The 19,372-nt window shown below is 56.0% G+C and overlaps 9 protein-coding genes across 9 annotated transcripts; 2 read left to right on the forward strand and 7 right to left on the reverse strand.

The window, feature by feature from the left end:
• Nucleotides 1-21: 21 nt before the first annotated feature.
• Nucleotides 22-3,048, reverse strand: SLS55_003451 (uncharacterized protein; the record flags this gene model as incomplete). Its single annotated transcript, XM_066774926.1, has 6 exons — nucleotides 22-258; nucleotides 314-1,110; nucleotides 1,165-1,337; nucleotides 2,092-2,153; nucleotides 2,202-2,590; nucleotides 2,637-3,048. 6 exons carry the CDS (start codon nucleotides 3,046-3,048, stop codon nucleotides 22-24), a joined length of 2,070 nt encoding a protein of 689 aa, XP_066635045.1.
• A 5-nt stretch (nucleotides 3,049-3,053) lies between these two features.
• On the reverse strand, nucleotides 3,054-3,713 carry SLS55_003452 (uncharacterized protein; the record flags this gene model as incomplete). The annotated part of the gene is made up of 2 exons (XM_066774927.1): nucleotides 3,054-3,277; nucleotides 3,329-3,713. 2 exons carry the CDS (start codon nucleotides 3,711-3,713, stop codon nucleotides 3,054-3,056), a joined length of 609 nt encoding a protein of 202 aa, XP_066635046.1.
• A 2,773-nt stretch (nucleotides 3,714-6,486) lies between these two features.
• On the reverse strand, nucleotides 6,487-6,858 carry SLS55_003453 (uncharacterized protein; the record flags this gene model as incomplete). Its single annotated transcript, XM_066774928.1, has 2 exons — nucleotides 6,487-6,581; nucleotides 6,708-6,858. The coding sequence occupies 2 exons, from the start codon at nucleotides 6,856-6,858 to the stop codon at nucleotides 6,487-6,489; spliced, it is 246 nt and encodes an 81-aa protein (XP_066635047.1).
• Nucleotides 6,859-7,162: 304 nt separating this feature from the next.
• SLS55_003454 (uncharacterized protein) lies at nucleotides 7,163-8,205 on the reverse strand (the record flags this gene model as incomplete). The annotated part of the gene is made up of 2 exons (XM_066774929.1): nucleotides 7,163-8,104; nucleotides 8,155-8,205. 2 exons carry the CDS (start codon nucleotides 8,203-8,205, stop codon nucleotides 7,163-7,165), a joined length of 993 nt encoding a protein of 330 aa, XP_066635048.1.
• Nucleotides 8,206-8,654: 449 nt separating this feature from the next.
• On the reverse strand, nucleotides 8,655-9,490 carry SLS55_003455 (uncharacterized protein; the record flags this gene model as incomplete). The annotated part of the gene is made up of 2 exons (XM_066774930.1): nucleotides 8,655-9,014; nucleotides 9,071-9,490. The coding sequence occupies 2 exons, from the start codon at nucleotides 9,488-9,490 to the stop codon at nucleotides 8,655-8,657; spliced, it is 780 nt and encodes a 259-aa protein (XP_066635049.1).
• Nucleotides 9,491-10,600: 1,110 nt separating this feature from the next.
• On the reverse strand, nucleotides 10,601-11,333 carry SLS55_003456 (uncharacterized protein; the record flags this gene model as incomplete). Its single annotated transcript, XM_066774931.1, has 2 exons — nucleotides 10,601-11,000; nucleotides 11,068-11,333. 2 exons carry the CDS (start codon nucleotides 11,331-11,333, stop codon nucleotides 10,601-10,603), a joined length of 666 nt encoding a protein of 221 aa, XP_066635050.1.
• Nucleotides 11,334-12,103: 770 nt separating this feature from the next.
• On the reverse strand, nucleotides 12,104-13,843 carry SLS55_003457 (uncharacterized protein; the record flags this gene model as incomplete). Its single annotated transcript, XM_066774932.1, has 2 exons — nucleotides 12,104-13,697; nucleotides 13,839-13,843. 2 exons carry the CDS (start codon nucleotides 13,841-13,843, stop codon nucleotides 12,104-12,106), a joined length of 1,599 nt encoding a protein of 532 aa, XP_066635051.1.
• A 2,094-nt stretch (nucleotides 13,844-15,937) lies between these two features.
• SLS55_003458 (uncharacterized protein) lies at nucleotides 15,938-16,974 on the forward strand (the record flags this gene model as incomplete). The annotated part of the gene is made up of 2 exons (XM_066774933.1): nucleotides 15,938-16,164; nucleotides 16,224-16,974. 2 exons carry the CDS (start codon nucleotides 15,938-15,940, stop codon nucleotides 16,972-16,974), a joined length of 978 nt encoding a protein of 325 aa, XP_066635052.1.
• A 649-nt stretch (nucleotides 16,975-17,623) lies between these two features.
• Nucleotides 17,624-19,078, forward strand: SLS55_003459 (uncharacterized protein; the record flags this gene model as incomplete). Its single annotated transcript, XM_066774934.1, has 1 exon — nucleotides 17,624-19,078. One exon carries the CDS (start codon nucleotides 17,624-17,626, stop codon nucleotides 19,076-19,078), a length of 1,455 nt encoding a protein of 484 aa, XP_066635053.1.
• Nucleotides 19,079-19,372: the final 294 nt, after the last annotated feature.

Genomic DNA, 19,372 nt, shown 5'->3' on the forward strand with positions numbered 1-19,372 from the left:
TTGTTTTCTCATATCCCCGTGTCATTGCCGAAGCATGGACAGCGCGTTCGTGGCATATCGACCGCGCTCGGAGGAAATCTCTGAAACCACAGATATGACGGCAGAGATAGACGGTATAGGCGCTGCAGAGTTCTCGACCTTGTCCTCGATGGCAATGGCATGCTGCAATAGGAATTTCAACATCCACTTGTCGATTTTATGTGTGTTCGGGTCGGCGGTCCACATGCAGGCTTTTTGGAACGTGAAAAGGCGATCCATCTACCACGGTTCAGGAAAATGGATTGAGATCTGAATGGGATGAACGGAGACCTACCATTTTGTGTACGCTGGGCCAGTAACTTCGGAGTTTGATGAGAACCTGGAAGTTCTGCTCGAGCCGCTGCCGAGTCATCGGTAGTTCGTCCTCTTCGCCGAAGAATAGTATGTGCAACAGCACGCTGGACGACACAACCGTCATATGCCCGACGATGTTGTACACTGCATCGCAGTTGGGGATCTCAGTCGAGAGTTTGAGAAGATCACTGTACGTGTTGGCATGGTGTTTGCATCGGCTTGCGAAGAGGCGCTGCTTCGGGGTTCGGGGAAGCTGTATGTCAAGGTACTGGAAATGGATGAGGGTCGAGTAGTGGTGAAAGCCCAGGTGCAGAGCTACAAAGGTGCGGCCGATGCCTTGGTCGGCGTGCCAGCGGAGATTGTCGACGTTCAAGCGCAGCTCGGTGGGCAATCCTTCGGCAAACTGCTCCAGACGGGCGGCCAAGCCTTGGGCTTGCTCTTCGAATTGAGCGTCTTCCAGCTCGCCGCTGACGTGTCGCCGGTGCAAGTCCTGGATTTCTCCGAAGATGCTGGCTAAGTTGATGAAGTACGCCCACAACCCAGGCTTAAGGCTTGCATGGTAGCGGAAATGTGGTTGATGGAACTCCAGCTCATGAACCGGCATGGGGTATTTCAGAGCATCCGGCAGCTGTCTGGTAAGCCCGAGTCCGGCCGAGTTCCAACGGTCTACCATGTAGAGGGTCCAGTAGACACGGCGTTTGACTTCCTGATCTATGGCGGTATCGACAGCACTGGCTTCGGGGAGAGACAATATCTGAGCCATTCGAATGGCGATGCCTGCACGACCGTCAAACTCCATAGTCAGCCAATTTTACCAAGAGCTACACGAACCAAAGAACAGCGCCTCTGATGTCGCTTCGTTGTTAGCACCGCAGGTATTGGCTACGAGGATGCACGCTTGAACATTCGCGATGCAAATGTTTTCGACATCTTCCTTGAGCAAGCGTTTGGCTTCCTGGGCAAACAGCGTGCCCTGGGCTTGGATGTCGGGGTCATGGTGGAATCTTCACGACGCGAAAAGCATCAGCTATGGATGCAGGGAAGGGCTGGTGTGATGATGCATGCCTGGCAGACAAAGCAAGAATGCCGCAAAGTACTTGCTTAGAGATGGATCCAGCGATGGTCGCGTGTCGAATTGTCGACTCGTGGAAAAGCGAGTGCGGCTTGTCGTGAATGAGGGTGATATACAGCTCAACCAGTTCGTGGAGGATGTCTTGTGTTGGGTAAGCTATGCCTTGGGATCGACATTCCGGTAGCGCTCCTCCCGAGGATGCCGATGCCGGCGACGTGGGTTGCGGTAGGAGGGAAGCATGCAGGCGGCTGCGATTGCCTGCAAAACTGCAGCGGAGCTTCTTGTGTTGACACGGGGTGCAGCAATACGTGTTGGAACCGCCGGTGCATTTGCGTTTGCTTTCGCGGCATTGTCTGCACGCTTTTGCGACCTTCATGGTAAAGCATGGAGGTGATGAGATTGACATGGAATTCCGAGGGGCAGCCCCGCAATGTCCGCGTTGTGCCTTACGTAAGCATTCTCGAGCAAGTGCCTCGGCGGTTGCATCAGAAATCATGTATACTTCCTAAGTCTGCCTGCTATAGAGCGTCTCGTAGATCTGCGGACAAAATGGATCAATACTGTGTTTGCAAAAGAACGTGATGATCTGAGACGAAACTGCAGAACTGGCCGCCTTGACTCAAATATGAGATCGCGGAGCTCCCTTTCCATCCTCAGGAAGTGGAATCCATGATCCCTTGTTGAACCTTGCCCGAGGGTCGTAGTGCTTCTTGATTTGCTGTAGTTTGGGATAGTTCACACCAAAGATCTAAAACAATCAGCCTTGGAACGCATGGAACAAATGAAGTGTACGTACTGCACTGCGGTCATTGATTGACTCAAGGAAGTTGGGGAAGAAGTCCGCCTTCGAATGCGACTTCTTGATAATGTAGGGCGCCATTGCCAGAGCGTGCTCGGACAACTCTTCCGGACAGCTTGAGTCTGGGTGGCTTCCGGTCAGGAGCTGCAAGACGTGGCAAGCAGAAGAGTGCGGCCATGCGGTCTCCTCCGGTCCCGTAGTGGCATGGAACGAATCCCCGGGCATCACCTCGAGAAGGAACAGCGTTCCTGGACCAAGTCTGGCATCCATTTTGGCGACACCTTCCACCCAGTTCTTGCCTCGCATGACAAACTCAGGATCAATGTCAGAGGCAAGGCAAGCATTCCCATAACTGTTCGTGACCCCGACCAGATGCTGATTACCTCCTACCACTTTGTTAGCTTGATTCAATGCAGGTCTTCGTGTACTCACCTTGAAGCTCGTTCACCACTTTGAGGCTAGTAGCGACAGTGGTCTTGTCCACCGCCCCGGGAATGTCAAATGCCCATTTGAAGCCTTGTTGGCTGCGGCCATGTTCTTCGCCCCTGGCATCGAATAGGAAAATCCCGACGTTGATTCCGCTGGAGTCGCTCTGATCCGCAGACTCGGTCCAAGAGCTTTGCCCTGGAACCTTCGGGTCCGCCACTGCGACCAAGCAGTGGAATGAAACAAGCGGGTCAACTGGCCGCGCCGCATGTGCCGAGACCCCTCGGGACACGGCTTCAAGAGAACTCGGAGGGAACGAAATGTAGCCGCTGAGGATGGAAGTTGAGTACGGATGCGTGCGGAAATGGAATGCGGTAACAACTGGAGTAATCTCATCAGTATGACGTGCGTCGGCCATGCAGATCAGCTGGGGAACGAGCCTCCAAAGTTCCCGCCGCCTCCGCGCAACGCCCAAAGCAGGTCAGGCTCGCTTGATGCCCATATCTTCCGCCCATCGCGGAGGACAATCTCCACGTCAAGCATGTTCTGAGGGTCCGCAGCCAGGCCAAACTGCGTGCCCACCCAGGAAATACATCCGCTGAGAGTGGAGCCGCCAACTCCAACCCACGGCACCCGTGCTGAGACAACTGTGTGCTAACGTTAGCATTGATGTAGATCATGGTGACAGTTGACAGTACCAATACGACCCGGAGCCACCTCTTCCAGCTTCTGCTCAATGTCGCCCCATGTCTGGCCCGCGCCAACGACGACGGTCTGGTCTTCTTGATTATACTTGAACGAATCAAACTGCTTCATACTCAAGACAACATCTTTTGCGGAACTGGAACCGATGCCGCCGCAGCGGATGGCGAAGTCAAGGCCGGAGTCGTACAGGTAAGGCACCAGTTTCTGCAGCCTTTCAGCGTTGCCAGGCCGGACAACGACAGCGGGGTTCTTCTGCTTCTGGGCTGCCCATGTCTTCGACTCTTGGGCGTAGAGCTCCGACGAGGGTTCCAAAATCTCCTCAGGCGGGAGTATGCCCGCGATTGCGTCCCTGGCTTTTTCCGGAAGAGTGTGCGTCATGTCGTGGTACAGTATTAACGAGAATACGAGTTGAACAGGCTGAGCATTCGTCTTGGGCCATATTTATAAATCATTTTCCGCCCCGACACTATCTCGTTCCGCAAGCAGCCGTGTCACCGTCTGCGTTGTATTGCTGACGTGAGGAACAATTGTGCGGGGTAGCTTCGTTGTGAGACAACGCGAGAGATCGGCTTCCACTAAGTACCCAACGGTTTTTTAGCGCCTCGTTCCTACTGGAGCCGGGGGATTTTGCAACCTGCCCTTGCTAAGCGCCATTTTTGCCGGGCCCACGGGGCCCTTCACAAGAATAGTTTTTTTTTGGGGGTATGTGCTGGTGACGCAAAAGGTTGGAATTGCGTCGTTCTGCGATGATACAGAATGGAACTGTACGTGCCTGGTACCAAAGAGGCTGGTGGATCGCCTCGGGCGATAAACCAAGACTTGGCTTGCAGGTCGGCTTATCGCATGTGACAGCCACCTGCAGGCGCAAGCCATAAACTCAGCCCCCAAGGTTGTTCCGTTGGATAGGATTTGCCGGGTTGCATGGAGCACATTAAAACTATTTTGGGCAGCTTCGGACTCCAATTCTGCCTGCACTTGTTACACCACATTGAGCTGGCGAGGCAGACCGTCCATTTCCTTTAAATAACTCAAACATGATGCAAGCGACGTTTCGCTCGTAGCATCTTCCATCTTTAAGTTAGCGATACGTGCAGGCACTTTTTTTTTTTTTTTTTTTGCACAGCCTGCATCTGTATCAGTTTTTAGGTCTCCGAGAAACATTCCAGCTTCTACATGAATAACCCCTCTCCAAAAAGCTCATTTCGGTTGGGCAGCCAGTGAGTATTTTCGCATGCATTGAACCTTTATCCCAGGCAAGAATCACGCAACAGCTTTATTATAGACTTCGTGGTTTTTATATGCTCATGGTAACCGAAAACTCCCCTGTAAGACTCGAAATCATAGTGTGGCTGTGTTTCTGCTGTATCGCTCGTCGACGTAGCACAAGGTGTAAAAGCCAGCCTATTTCCTGCGGAAGCATGTGTTGCTGCCTATCTGTGACGCATTTGTAGCAGGAAACGCAAGGCTATGCCTCGTGAAAACATAGCTATTTGAATGCTGTACTCCAGTTGGAAAGTTCTGGTCGTTCGAATGTCCACTTTTTGTTTCTCTCTTCCGCTTTCTCCCATCGAAGCCATCCCCTTACAGTTAAAATGATTGACGAGGACAAATTCGCCCTTGCGATCTCTGGCGTTCATACAGGCGTTTGGACAAATTGGTCATATGGAGCAATACGCGGCAGTACCCTCACAATGACTCGAAGCAACGGCAACTTGCTCATCGCCGCCCTCGCACTTTTCGTGACCATTACCGGGACGAGCTTCTGGAGAATTGCCTGTTTTGCTTTACATCATTATTTTTCTTCCGGAACTCCGCAGGATGGGCTGTATCACCAACGACAAGCAATTCTGAGGACATCAGCTACAGGAGCAGCAGGCATGTGGAGTCTTGGTCGAGTGGCATGGGCATGGAGAAGGAATGCTTCGAACGTCAGCAAACGAATCCTCCCAACCATTGGTGCTGCGATATGCATACTCGCTGCTTTCGCGGTGGCTGGTGTGTTTTCTTCCCGCATATCGAGCGCTGTGGGGAATGAAGTACTGTTGACAGGAGAGAATTGCGGGTGGGTCGACTGGGATGAGGCGTCCATCCCTCAGCGAGCGGCAATACTTCTGCCATATACGTCGCAGATAGTATCCTCGTCTGCTGACTACGCCCAGAGATGCTATTCCCGAGATGCCCAGCGGCAAGATTGTCCGTCATTCGTACAGATCAGACTACCAAGCGACGTCGACCAGAACTACACGTGCCCGTTCGACAACAAGGTCTGCAAATCTTCTTTTGGTAATATACGCCTGGATACTGGATTCCTCAATAGCCACCAGCACCTGGGTATCAATGCCCCAAAAGAAGAAACATTCTCGTACCGTCGCATTACCGAATGTGCTCCGTTAGAGACAGAGGGCTACACCGTGGCACTCCAAGGCTTCAACTCAACCGTTGTGGCGTATCTTTATGGACGTAACGTTATCGTAAACGGGGAGGAAGGGCTTCCGATATCGTGGGATATGCCTATTGAAGCGGCCAAGAACCATGATGGAGCAATCAGCGACTACACCATAGTGTAAGCACATTAAAGCACGAGAAGGCCTCGATGAGTTTCGCTAATACATGTAGTCCTTTGGATGCAAGGACAGGGACAGCTGAAGGGGATTTCACACCTATCCCTGAGCTCAGTCGAAGGGATGCCGACGTCTCTCTTTACTTTCTCTCTGGAAGAGACATTTCATATACTACACCAGTCGATGATGTCCTTTTTTCTGCCCACACTCAATGCGGGTGGTATGGAAACGAGGACGACTACACATATTTGTATTGCCGCGACAATCCGGCAACAGTCCTCGCTTGCGCGCACCAACATCAAATATGTTACGGTGAAGGGGCCCCGCCAAACAACTGTCAGCCACCATCTGGTTACATGCCGACACAGGAGCATGTCTATCAAGACAAGTCATCGAGTCTCGCAAAGAACTCTGCTTTCCAATTTCTGGTGGGGATGTGGTACGGATCCTCGGTCGAATACGTCGTCAACACGATGGGTATCTCTGCATTACTGGCACGAAGATCACTTTACAACGGAAACCAGGGACCCCTTCCAGACAATCAATGGCAGCGAGAGGTCGAGCACTGGCATCTGGCATCCCTCGCGATTCTACAACGCCAAGTTGTTGAGGCGGCAAATGGGCCGTTTGACCAGGAAGTGATTCCTCTGTTGGACGGGCCACAACATGACGACGAACGGAAGGTCTGTCGTAACCAGGTTCGTCAAGGAAAACACTTGTGCTCCGCTCAAACTCAAAAAAAACTAATGCCAATCCCGTTTCAGAAAATCGTCAACTCCAACTTCAGCTCTTTCAGCGTCCTGGGCCTTACCATCCTCTTGTCCGTCGGCGGCCTCATCAACATCATCGCGTACAGTATTGAATGGATCGTCGAAGCCATCCAAAAGCGCAAGGGATGGAGTGAGTACAGTAGGCTGGAGTGGACGGCGAACGACACGCTTCAGCTCCAACGGCTCGCCCATGAGGAGCTGGGCGTGGGAACATGGTCGGCAACGAACACCTCTTATCCGATAACCGCCAAGGGAGAGAGTCTTGCCGTCCTTGACATTTCGCAGAAAGACCACCCGAAGTTGCTACAGCCTTCGAAATCCTATGGGGAGGCCTTGGCGGATTCGGATGGTAGCAGTGGCGAGAACTCGGGAGGTGAAAGCGAGTTGTCATCTTGAGTGTTCTGCACTGAGAATCTGTGGCTCAATACGGACAAGCTACTTTGTTGGTATCTTGTTTGGTTTCTGTTCCTTGTTGTTTCTCATGCTTCTCGTAGCATCACGATCTGATAGAGTCTGCGTTATCGTACTTGGCGAGCTCCAGATCTCTTATACCCAGTATTTCTTCCGCCGAGTGCGATGCGGGGGTGTTGAGCTGTATTGCAGGGCCGCGCGAGCCCGTCCACAGGCCGTTCGAATGACTGTCGGCAGGCGTAGATGACCACGTTGTTATCCCAAAGCACCTCCCTGCTACTTTGACCAACGGACGCAGAGTGGGCAGACAGCAACATATGACAGCACTGCTAACGTTTAGCATGACAGACTGAATTAAAGGAGGGATTGGCACATACCAGTACACCTCCAGACCCGTCCATATCATCAAGTCAACGGTTCCCCAGGTCGGATCCGAGAGGTCGAGCTGCGTTATCTTCACCAAGCGGATGATGGTGACGAAACAAGCGAAGCCTCCAAACACCAACGTGCACACGACGAGCACCTTTTGGTACCGAGGCACGTTCAGCCTCCAGATGTAGGGTATCGGGAGCACCATCAAACCAAAGTCGGTCACGATCCCGCCGATGGCCACGCCGACGTAGAACTTGAAGATGTCGATACAGTTCTGGTTAGTCCCATCCCAGAAACTCGCGATGGGCCAGCACGTGCGGATGGAGGGGACGTACTGGCGGAAAGCGATCAGCAAAGTAAAGCACATTTTTAGTGAGAGCACCCTTACTGTCGCAATGGCCCATGAAATGATGACGAAGACGAAGCCGTGCAGGAAGTAGCGCATGCTGGAAACGCCGAAGATGCGGTAGAAGAATGCGACCAGCGAAAGCCTTGCACAGGCCAGCGCCGTTGTGTACATGATTTCGTTCGCCAGTATGGTTTGGAAGAAGCGAGAAACGTCTTTTGGATCGTCTTGCATGACGGCCGCGGAGTGTCTGCCGAGGCCGAAGCGAAGCCATAGCATCGTACCGATGAAAACACCGACAGTGTTTACCTGGAGGCTGTGTCAGCGTGTTCGATCTCCGTGGTTCGGATTGAGCTTACCGCTGCCACAAATGCTAGCCAGTCATCCCATGACAAAGGTTTCTTCGCCATGCGTGCCGACGCGATTCGTGCGGGGATCACCATCAACATCAACAGAAAGAACGAAATGTGGACGGCGTACACCTCGCCCTGCCGGTTTTCAGCGAGGAAGGCTGCTTGTTGCTCCGGAGTCATCGTGGCGGCGTCCATGGTGCGCACGCCGACAGCCAGGGAGAAGACAAGCGTTGCAGCGAGGACAGACCTTTAAGACGGGGACTTTCATCAGGAGAGCCACAGTTTCCAGAAGAATTTTAGACAGCGACTAGCAGCACATCGCGCACGGGCAGACGGATCGCGGGAGCGGACCCAAGATTCGGATGTGAGAAACGTGGGAGACGAGCTTAAGTGGGCCAGTGATGGCCGCAGCAGTATATATTCTAGTATTGTCTAGCGAGCAGGATCGGAACCCTGGCGCGGGATGTACACCAGCTTTCCCCATGTGCGTGCATCACTGGCAGATCCTATTCGTTGGCGGGGCTGATGTCGCCCAAGAGCTGAATGGTTGCATCCACAACCTGTTCCTGAGCCGTGGCGAAGAAGGCATGGGTGGCCGGCGACACCAGCACTGTGCGGTCGATGCCTGCCATGGCGGCGTAGGCCTCCTGGCCGGCGAGCGGGATGACCCTGTCGGCTCCACAGAGCACGTATCCGGACATGTCTGCGAAGAAAGGGTCGGCCAATGGGGAGTAGCTGATACGCGAGCTTAGCGAGCTCAGCGACTGCGGCTTGACCATGGAGAGGTAGCGCGTGGCGATCGGGTCGGGAAGGTCGTGGTACATGACTTCGAGGGCGCCGCTGAAGGCGACGAAGCCGGTAGATCGCTGTGGCATTGCACAAGTCAGCGCTGATGGCCCGAAGAGAGACATGGATCACGCACGTCGTAGTCGACCCAGGGCGGGAGATGATCCATGTCGGTTCCCATCATGTCCAGGGTGGATTTGCCCGCCATTGGCGGCACGGCGCTGACGAAGACCAGGGCGACGACGCCACCCGCCTTGCCCGCCTCCTGTCTCTCCCGCTTGCTCAGTCCTTGCACGGCTCCCGCGCCGTAGACGCCGCCGTAGGAGTGCATGAGCAGCGCAACATCCTTTCCTGACTCGACGAGGGGCACGAGCAGGTTCGCCCTAAGCGAGTCAGCATCCTTGTCTGCCGTGCCGTCGAAGCCATTCTGCTGCACCACTCCCGGCGCGTCCTGGCTGACGAAATCGTATCCGCGCGAGCGGAAGCTGTTGGAGAGATCGTCGAAGAAATCCGCAGTGTGCCACGCACCGGGGCAGCCAACGATGGTGGGTAGCATGTTGAAGTGATGAAGAGCTGAATGATGTTCGCCGGGGTGTGTATCGAGGTTACTTTGACCCCATCACATCCCGTCGACTTATATATCCATGCCGTCTACTTACTTGCGTATGTGTCGCGACTAATTCGCCGATCGGCCAGGCGCCTGAATCGCCCTGGAGCCTCATTCGACTGCGAAGTTGGAAACCGCTGTGGCTTGTATGCTCGGACAACCTATACTGGAGCTGGTGTAGAGCCAGTGGAGCGTTGTCGGTTAACGTCGCTCGGGCCGCTCGCGTCGAGGGTAACACGACGTGCTAATCTGAAAGGCGATAAGGTGGTTCGGATTGCCGGTATTATCGAACTTGCCGTTGGCCCCCACACCCCTGGCACCTTTCTTTTTTTTCGCCTTCGCTAATCGTAGCTGACAGACGGACGCTAATTCGGAGACTACTGAAGCTCCCCGATGTCTGACGTCCCAGGATCCTGGCCTGCTCAAAGTGCACGGCAGGTTATCCCGATTGAGTGGGACATATCCAAATCCAGTAAGTTCGCAGCAATATGTACGTATGCCCAACGCCACAGGGCTTTTTTATTCGACTCTTGATCTGATTTGATGCACATACAACTTCACGCTGATGGGTGGACTAGCAGGAGACATTGATGTATCAGACAGGCCATTCGCTGGGTAGCAGCCCGGTGGAGACGTGACGCACCGCGAGTTGGCTCTGCCTCTGCTTTGTTTACTTACGACCTGTCTACTCTAGAGACGGTAGCGATTGGCACAAAGGACCTCTAATCGGAGTCGTGCTCATATTTTTATTCGTCAAAATCAGGTAAGTGGGAGCCTTTGAGAGCACTTTGTGGAGAAAAGTAAATAACCAAACAGTACTTCGATACCGAAAGACTTCCCGCGTCAGCTTGATTTTCATGACAGGTAAACGGATATCATTCAAAAAGTCGTCTGCCTATCGAGATAGAAGTTGTCTTCGGAAGCACGGCTACATCGACGTACTGAGCAAAGAGCGTTAGAAAAGCCACCAAGAGAGTGTTCAGAAGAAAAAAGTAGCAGTCAACACCCCCTTTCCACACAGACACAGCCACCACCAAACCCACGCGATTGACCTCCCACTTACGACACGGTAATCGTCGCCGACCCGCTACTCTGATACCCCTCGGTCGCGACGATCTGGTAGTCAAAGGAGCCCAGGTTCAGGCCGACGGCGGCCCACGCGTCGAAGTGGTTCTTGGTGGTGACGGTGCCGCCGACGCGCTTGGCCTGGCGCACGGACCAGTACTGCTGGAAGGTCTGGGTGCCGTCGATGCTGGGGGCGTTGGTGCGCGTGCTGACGTAGATGTCGTACGTGCCGCCGTCGCTAGTCACGGTGCCCTTCTTGGTGCCGCCTGAGCCCGGGTTGTACGTGCCGTACGACTCGACGATGTAGTACTCGACGAGCGGGTTGCGCGACCACCCGTACACGGCCAGGTACGAGTTGCCGTTGGGGTTGTAGCTGCCCGAGTAGTTGATCGTCCTTTTGATGTGTTCGTCAGTCGTGTTGAGGGAGGAGGATAGGTGTCGTGTAATGTGATCTCTCTTACCTGGCGCTGCCCGTCTGCCATCCCTTGCCGCCAACCCAGTTACCCGCGTTGCCCGACCATACCACGCTGTATGAGCCGGCAGCGCCGTTCGTGTACGTCACCGTGGCGGCGCCGTCGGTCCAGAATGAGTAGAAGTAGCCGTTGTGCGTGCCGGTCCCGCTTGGCGTCGACTGCCGGGTCATCAACTCGCCCGCCTCAGGGGTCGGGGCGGAGAAGACACCGGCGGCAGCGGTGAGGGTGAGGAGCAGTGACTTGAAGGAAACCATGGTGATAAAGACCGGTCTGGTTGGATTGAATGGTTGTTGTTGGCATTTTGTGGGGTGTTCTATCCAGCCTTTTATATACAGGTGTAGTCGGATTAAGCTGTCGAAAGAGCATGTTTGTCGGTCAGGTGTTTCAAACAGCCAAGATGCTCCAAGCGTGCGGCTACCGTTCCTGACACAATGAGGGTGCCACGTTGATTCTGCCGCCGGCTAAATGAAACTTGGCGGTCCGTAATAAGGAACATGGTAGCAGTCATGCATGCAGCCATTGGAGCCGAGACCCTTTTAAGCGACTTGGCTGTCCCACGTGGCCGGAAGGGATGTTTGTTTCCAGTTGCAGTAGAGTCTCACAGTGCTCGAATGGCTGCGATTAATGTTTCCGCTCGGCCCGCTCATCCCACAAGCCTTCCCGTGGTCCTGTGCCTTCTAATTGATATGGTGGTACTACTTACATGCATTTCAGGCTAAAGTCAATCCCCTCAGGCACCTAATAAGAATACCGAAAGGTGTCATACTACCAGCGAAGGGGCTTTCACTTGAACAAGGCTACAAACAGCCTGCCGTAATTCTAAAGTATCGGCTGATGTTGAACTGCCGCGGGGTCGTAGAGGCCTCGATATTTGGCTTAGTTGGAATTTGTATCGAGAGTACCTGATATCGTCATAGCCAGCCTGTATTCGGTGCCCACATCACTGGCGACCATTGCGAATTGTATCGCGCCGGTATGCGAACTTTGCCGACGAGGTAAAACAGACTTTTAGCAGCATGGCTAATTACATCTTGATCCATCGTCCCATCCACCGCTGGTTAAGTTCCTTCGCCTCCTCAATCAACCCCAGCTCGAGAAGCAACTGGACAGAACCCCTCACAGACGAATGAAGCGATGAGCTAACCCACGCCTGCGTCGGCGCCGTGTGCTCTCCAACGAAGATCGTGTTGTGCTCCGTCCGGTGATACGCAGGGATGTACAGCTTATGCTGCTCGACATCGGGCCTGCACCATGACGTTGCTGTATGCTCATCCTGCAACCAGCACAACCGCTCGTAGTCGCCGGTGTACAACTCTCTCACCTGCTCGCCATGGAGATCCACGATGGCGTCCAGAACCGTCTGCACGTGCTCCTCGTCGGAGAAGCTGGTGAATCTGTCACTCCAGTCTCCGCCCCGGTAGTGCATGATCAGGCCCGGTCGAGATTGATTCAGGCCATACACTGGATAATACAGCGCTCCAACAGGGGAACTTGGCGGGGTAGAGTAGCCGCCGAAGATGGGACGTTCGCCTTTCTCCCAGAAACGCTCGGAGAAGAGGAGGGCGACCTTGCAGGCCGACTTGAACCGCAGACCAGCTTCGCTGATGGCCCGGCCAAGAACAGAGGAGAACTTTGGGAGGTCCATGAAGCGGGTCATGGTGAACGGGACAGCCATGATTGTGTAATCAAAGTCCTTGGACTCGAACGTCCTGTTGGCGACGCTCGGGTACCACGAGAGGCGAGTGCGGGCCCGGCCATCGGGGCCTCTCACCGTCTCGAGCTTCCTGACTTTCCGGTTCAGCGTGAGCCTGTCTCGGACATGCGGCAGGAAAGCGTCGGACAGCCGGCTGAAGCCGCCGTCGATGCACTTCCACTCCGTTTCCCCCAGCGCGCTCTCGCTCCCGTCCAGGCCGAGGTTGGAGTTGTGAACCAACTCATCCCAGAAGACGTCGTAGTCGCTCGCGGTCCAGATCGCGTCCGTGGCATTCTCGCTGGCCTTGAAGACGTGCCGCATCATCGCCTGCTCGCTCCAGTCGTCGAGCCCTTGGTCCATGGCTTGCTTGTGGGCGCGCCAGACGTCCCGCTGGATGGACTTTAGCGCCTCCTTTCGCTTGAGGATGCCGTCCATCTTCTGCTTCGTCTCGTCGTACTCCTGCGTGTCCAGAGGCGCTGGCTTGCCGAGACCCGAGTTGGCCGCTATCTCCGCGCGCGTCGGGATGCTGCCGTCGGGATGCCTGCCCGTCCCGAGCGCGAGCAGCTCGTTGGGATGGTGTTGGATCCAGGGGATGAAGTCGACCTTCCACTCGGAGCTGTTGCCGTTCATCGCGTTGAGCGTGTCGGCCAGCTGCCACACCATCCGATGGTCCGTGTACTCCAGCGTCTCGCCGTCCTTGTACGTGACGCTGTACGGCAGCCGCATGGGACCCATCTCGGCCCACTCGTCGGTCCCGCCCACGTAGCGGGTGCGGAATCGGCCTCCGACGCGGTCGCTAGCTTCGATGATCTCCCAGTTGTGCACGCCGATGCTGTCGAGCATGAGGGCGGTGGCTAGGCCGGAGATGCCCCCGCCGACGATGGCAATGGATGCGTTTTTTCCTGGTGGTGCGGAGGCCGACGTGCTGCTGTTGGTTGGGATGGCTGCAACGCCGTCGAACCACGCGCCGAGGGCGTCGAAGTCTTGTAGCAAGGGCCGTTCAGTGTTTACCCCCACGGGAGACGCGAGAGCGGGGAAGAAACAAGCTGCCATCAGCATCATAGACGCCATGGCATTTCCGACGGATACTGAAGTCATGGTCCTTGAAGGCCTTAAAGGAGTGAGCCTTTCGATGGAGGCTTCACAGCTGCATCGTGGTAATTGACAGCTTCCCACCTTTTATCTTCACTGAAATGTGCACCATGATGAGTGTTTTCCCCAGCGCAGAAAGTAACACTGATGTCTGGCTGTAGATCGCTCCATTTTGGGGGAAGATCAGGCCGTCTGTCAGAAGACAAGATTGGAACATGTTCAGACAGGGCAAGAAATTGTCTCGCCGTGATGCGCGAAACGCTTATCTGTAAATGGAATGTATGTGCGCATACTGGGGCTACCGGGCTGTGTGTTTTTATCCCACCCACATCCATGCAAGATCAATGATATTTCTGTTACAACCGCTGGAAAAGAATGATGCAAGCTCTTGTCGTTGCATGGCTAGGTCATACCTGCCAGGTTCAGTCTGAGACGACACAACAGTGACGGCTGGATCAGGGTTATGGTGACAGATGCCCGCGACGGACCCAGCGTTGGATGTGGTCTTAGCGGGTCGAGCCTCCACTTACCTTGATGTCCCGAGGTTCGTTATCCGGTCATGATCGCCCCGAGATCAGCGGAACTCCTCTCTCGCATGGCATGAGTAGCGGCACAACCTGGCTGTACTTTTGTCGAAAGGATAGACTCGTTTGCGCCATATGCCGTTGCGTTTTCCCCTGGTCGGTCGGGGGGTTTTTTTTTTTTTACTGGTCGTGAGTATTTCCAGGCGCATTTCCTTTATTTTCCCCTGGATTTACCTTGAACTACCAGGTCGATCAATTTCATACCTGCTGCGTTCAAAATATTTGCTTTGGGGAGAAGCTCGTGTTTGTTGACCTTGTTGGCGTAGAGAACCCGCTAGACAAGGGTGTCCCATCTAAACTTTTCTGCCAGCGAACACGACAAGAGAGCCGGAAAGAGCGGCAGATCCGCTCGATCTTCCGGACTTCGAAGTAGATGACTCGTCTTTATGCTTAAAATTGATGCTGGATTCCGTTTCGGTCATTCCCGCTTACGACGGTACTAAGAGAGCATGTAACTTGCTCGAGGGGAACTCAGCCGTGGTTATGACGGAGTCGTCCTGTGTGGAGCAGTATACAGCTACACTTGTATCTTGGAAGTATGGGAGCTCTGTCTGAGCCGAGGTTGCATGAAAAATGGGTGTAACGTGAGCCCGGCCAAATGCAGAAGTGTAAGAAAAATGAATACCTCGGACTCGGCAGAAAAGGATCCACTTGCATTTCTGGATACGCAATCCATCCCCAGTAGAGACTCTTCCCCCGACAAATACACCGACATATTTCCAGCCGGTCGACACGATTGTGTAGGCAACATGGGCGCCTAAATACCACGTCTGCCGCCATGTGCAACCCTGTCAGCTCGTGTCGCATATTGGGAGAGGAGAAGTACGAAAAGCTGCACACAACATTTACCGAGGATGAGTGATCCAACTGGACTCAGACCTCCCTCTGTGTACACATAGACTCTCTAATTACAAAGCTCTCTTGAGGGCCAATCCGTTAAGGTTAAGGTTTTAACGGGGAGGCTGTTCTCTCCGGGTAAGTCATCAGCATCGCGTGCTCGCTTCGGGCCGGCCCGTGCCTTTGTTGCCTAACCCTGCCACACTGCCCTTTTTTTCTGCGTCCCTCGGTTGCCTGCAAGCTTACAGATCAGCCAAGCCTCCTGCTGCCTGCGACTGTGCCCTATGAGCGACCCTCAGCCACAATTCCGCTGCGCATGATACTCGTATTGAGCTCCCGAAAGCGGCCAAGCACCCCAATGCGCCTATCCCGCTCCGCCACAGCCTGGGCGCCGGCCCCGTTATGAGCGCCGGCATGGTTCCTCAAGAATCCTTTGGTCCACATGCAGCTCCACTCACAGAAAATGGCCAACGGCATCACCGAAGTGGTGTGGTTGTGTCGTCTCGCTTGATCAGGAACCCCACCGCCATACGGGCCGCCGGCCTGACTTTGGGATTGAGGCTGTACCACCAATTTGCTTATATAGCACCGGTGCCGAACGGCATGCTGCCGCGTTTGCTTTTCCATAGACAAACTCAGGATCGCTTTCACCATGGTTGTGTCCTCGGAAGATGAGGGTGTTTTCTACGTCTCAAACTGGAAATGCTTCGCCCTACTCGAATCCCCGTTGGCGCAGGCCATGATCTCTATCGAGTGTCTTGAAATCACCTTACTCTTCCTCATTTCTCTCTACTGGCTGCTCAAGCAACGAAAGATCCAGCCGCCATACCGAGTCATCGCATGGCACAATTTCGGCGTGACGCTCTCCTTCTGGATCATGTACGCCATACGCCCTTCAAAACACCATCTACCCGCACCCGCTGCTAACCACCCCAAAGCTACGCCATCTACCGCTTCATAATCTGGCTGGTCACCTGGTGCCCCTTCATCGACGACTACCGCATCGCTCTCCGCTGCGAAATTGCGGAGACCGTCTTCCACTGGCTCGCCGTCTCCACCCTCCTCGCCACCGTCCTGCAGCCGCTCTGCCGCGGCTTTGACCGCCTGCGCGACGACACGCCCTCCGCCCGCTGGACACTACTCTCCCGCATTCTCCTCGCCCTGCTCACCGCCCTCATCGTCGCATACATCGCCGTCCTGATCTACGAGCACGAAACCTTCATCCGGACCGACGGCGCCACCTCAACCCACCGCCACCTCGACATGGCCAAGGCGGCGGAGCTCCTCTGGCTGCTGCTGGCGCTCGGCGGCGCCGCCAGGATGGACTTCGCGCTGCGCCGGGCAGCGGCCGCCGCTGTGCGCGTCCCCGGCGCGCTGCGCGGCTGGACGTACGCGCTGGCCTTCTTCCTGTTCGCGTACGGCTTCGTGCGGACGTTCGTGGCGTTTTGGAACCCGCCGGCCATGGTCTTTGTCTTTGACAGGGCCGGGTACCTGGCGGAGAACGTGCCGGTTCTGGTGCTGCCTGTCGCGTTCGAGTTGCTGGCGCTGCTGTCTGTCGTCAAGGTTGCGCAGGGGCTGGGCGTCGTGCTGAGGCATCCGGAGGCGTATGGGATCGTTGTTGTTGCTGCCGGGGCGCCCGCGCGGCGGCCGGGGAAGGGGGATGAGGTTGACCGGATTGTGGATGTCTAGTGGGTGGTGGGTGTCGCGAGGTCTGTTTTGAGATGTTTTGAGGCTTAATGACCGGGATGGTGGTTCAATGATTCATGGAGTACATTAATGCAGGACGAGAATATTCCCTATTCATGAATTCGGGCCGGATGGCTGACTATCCATTTACTAAAGTTCCCAGCATGAGTCGTTGCACGTCTCTCACCCCGCTCTGGGATGGGTTATCAGGCACACATCGCGATACACCATCTAAGCGAAGACGTGAACGCCGAAGAATGGTAACAGCCGCCCGGGGTCATGGTCCGCCTTTCTGTCTGCACCTGCGACAGAGGAGTGCTGTGCTAAGAAAGGAATGGCGTCGACGATGTGACGATCTGTCGAAAGCCAGCGGAACCGGCGCTGAAGGCGGGGGGATGCATGGTGGGGCAGTGGTGTTTGGTGGGGTGGTGGGGTGATCTCTCGCGCCCAAACATGCTCAGCTCATGTCACCTCTAACAACAATCACTCCATCGCCGCTCTCGTCCTATAACAACGCTTTCCCTCCCTCCCCCATCATGGAATCCCGCCAATCCCCGCTTCGATGCCCGGCAGAAGGACCTTCCTCCTCCTCCTCGCCCTCACCTTCGCCATCCCCCTGATTCCCATGCTCTACACCCGCCTGCTCTCCACCATGTCGCAAAACACCACAACCGCCGCCGCGCCATCCGCCCGCCGCGCCGTCGTCGTCGGCTCCGGCCTCGCCGGCCTCTCCGCCGCCTCCACCCTGCTCTCCGCCCACCACCCCGTCACCCTCCTGGAGCGCCTGCCCAAGCCGGGCGGCAACAGCATCAAAGCGTCCTCGGGCATCAACGGCGCGCCCACCCGCTACCAGCCCGCGTCCCTGCCGGAAGACGACGCCTTCTACGCCGACACGGTGCGCTCCGCCGGCGCCGCCTTCGCCGACAAATCCTCCCCCACGCGCGACGCCCTCATCCGGACCCTCACGCAGCGCAGCAAGGACGCCATCTACTGGCTCGCCGACGCCAAGGGCATCGACCTCAGCGTCGTCGCGCAGCTGGGCGGCCACTCGCGCGCGCGCACCCACCGCGGCGCCGGACCCACGCCGCCCGGCGCCGCCATCGTGACGACCCTCCTCAAAGAGCTCAACGCCTCGCCACACTTCACGCTGCTGACCAACGCCACCGTGACGCGGCTCCTCCCGCGCGACGACGGCGGGCCCGGCGTCGCCGGCGTCGAGTACCACCACAGCGACGCCGAGGGCGGAGAGAAGCGCGAGTTGCGCGGCCCGGTCGTGTTCGCGACGGGCGGCTTCGCGGGCGACGCCGCGGGCATGCTGCAGACGTACCGGCCCGACCTGGCCGGGTTCCCGTCGACGAACGAGGCGTGGCCCGGCAGCGCGCCGCTGCTGACGGCGGCCGCGGTGGGCGCGCGGCTGGTCGACATGGAGATGGTGCAGGTGCACCCGACGGGGTTCGTGGATCCGGCGGCGGTCGGGGCGCCGGTCAAGTTTTTGGCGGCCGAGGTGCTGCGGGGCGAGGGCGGGCTCATGTTGAGGGGGGGAAGGAGGTTCGTGGATGAGTTGCAGACGAGGCAGGTCGTGACGGATCGGATCACGGAGGGAGGGCCTGATGAGGTTGTGGATGGGGTCAAGGTGTGGGATGTGAAGATCGTGCTGGACGAGGGCGCGTATCGGGCGGCGAAGAGCCACGTCGGGTTTTACCTGTTCAAGGGGCTGATGCGGAAGACGACGGTGGGCGAGCTCGGCGGCGAGCAGGCTGTCAGGGAGCTGCAGGCTTATGCTGATGCGGCGACGGGGAAGGCGGAGGATCCGTTGGGGCGCAAGGCGTTTGGGCACTGGGAGCTCAAGGATGTGACGCCCGAGTCGGTTGTTTATGTCGGGAGAGTGACGCCTGTGGTGCACTTTACCATGGGCGGCGTGGTCATCAATGACAAGGCTGAGGTGCTGGATAAAGATGACAAGCCGATTGAGGGCGTCTGGGCCGCAGGGGAGGTGAGCGGAGGCATTCACGGCGCTAACAGGCTGGGCGGAAGCTCATTGCTGGAGTGTGTTGTGTACGGGCGGATCGCCGGAGAGCAGGCTGCGGAGAGCTTGCGCAAGGAATAGAGATGGATGTACATGGGAATTGGAGTTTTGGGGTTAGTGGGTCAGCTACATTGCAATGTCTATCAGCATCGAGAAGTACCTCCGAGAGAGAGCATCCTTGCCTATTTTCGCACCAGGATCAGTAATTTTGGACGACGGTACAGATGATCAAGAGATCGACATGAGATGCGACTAGCTTGAATGAGTGCTATAGGAAGCCCTCTGTGTTTCCAAGCTCCAGGCCGTTGTACCTTTTATATCGTTGGCAAAGCAAGTTGGGGTGCGATATCGGCGCATGCTCCGTGCGATGTCTAC

Source organism: Diplodia seriata, assembly GCF_021436955.1.
Source record: "Diplodia seriata strain FDS-637 chromosome Unknown scaffold_3, whole genome shotgun sequence".
In the NCBI taxonomy this organism is placed as follows: Eukaryota; Fungi; Ascomycota; class Dothideomycetes; order Botryosphaeriales; family Botryosphaeriaceae; genus Diplodia; species Diplodia seriata.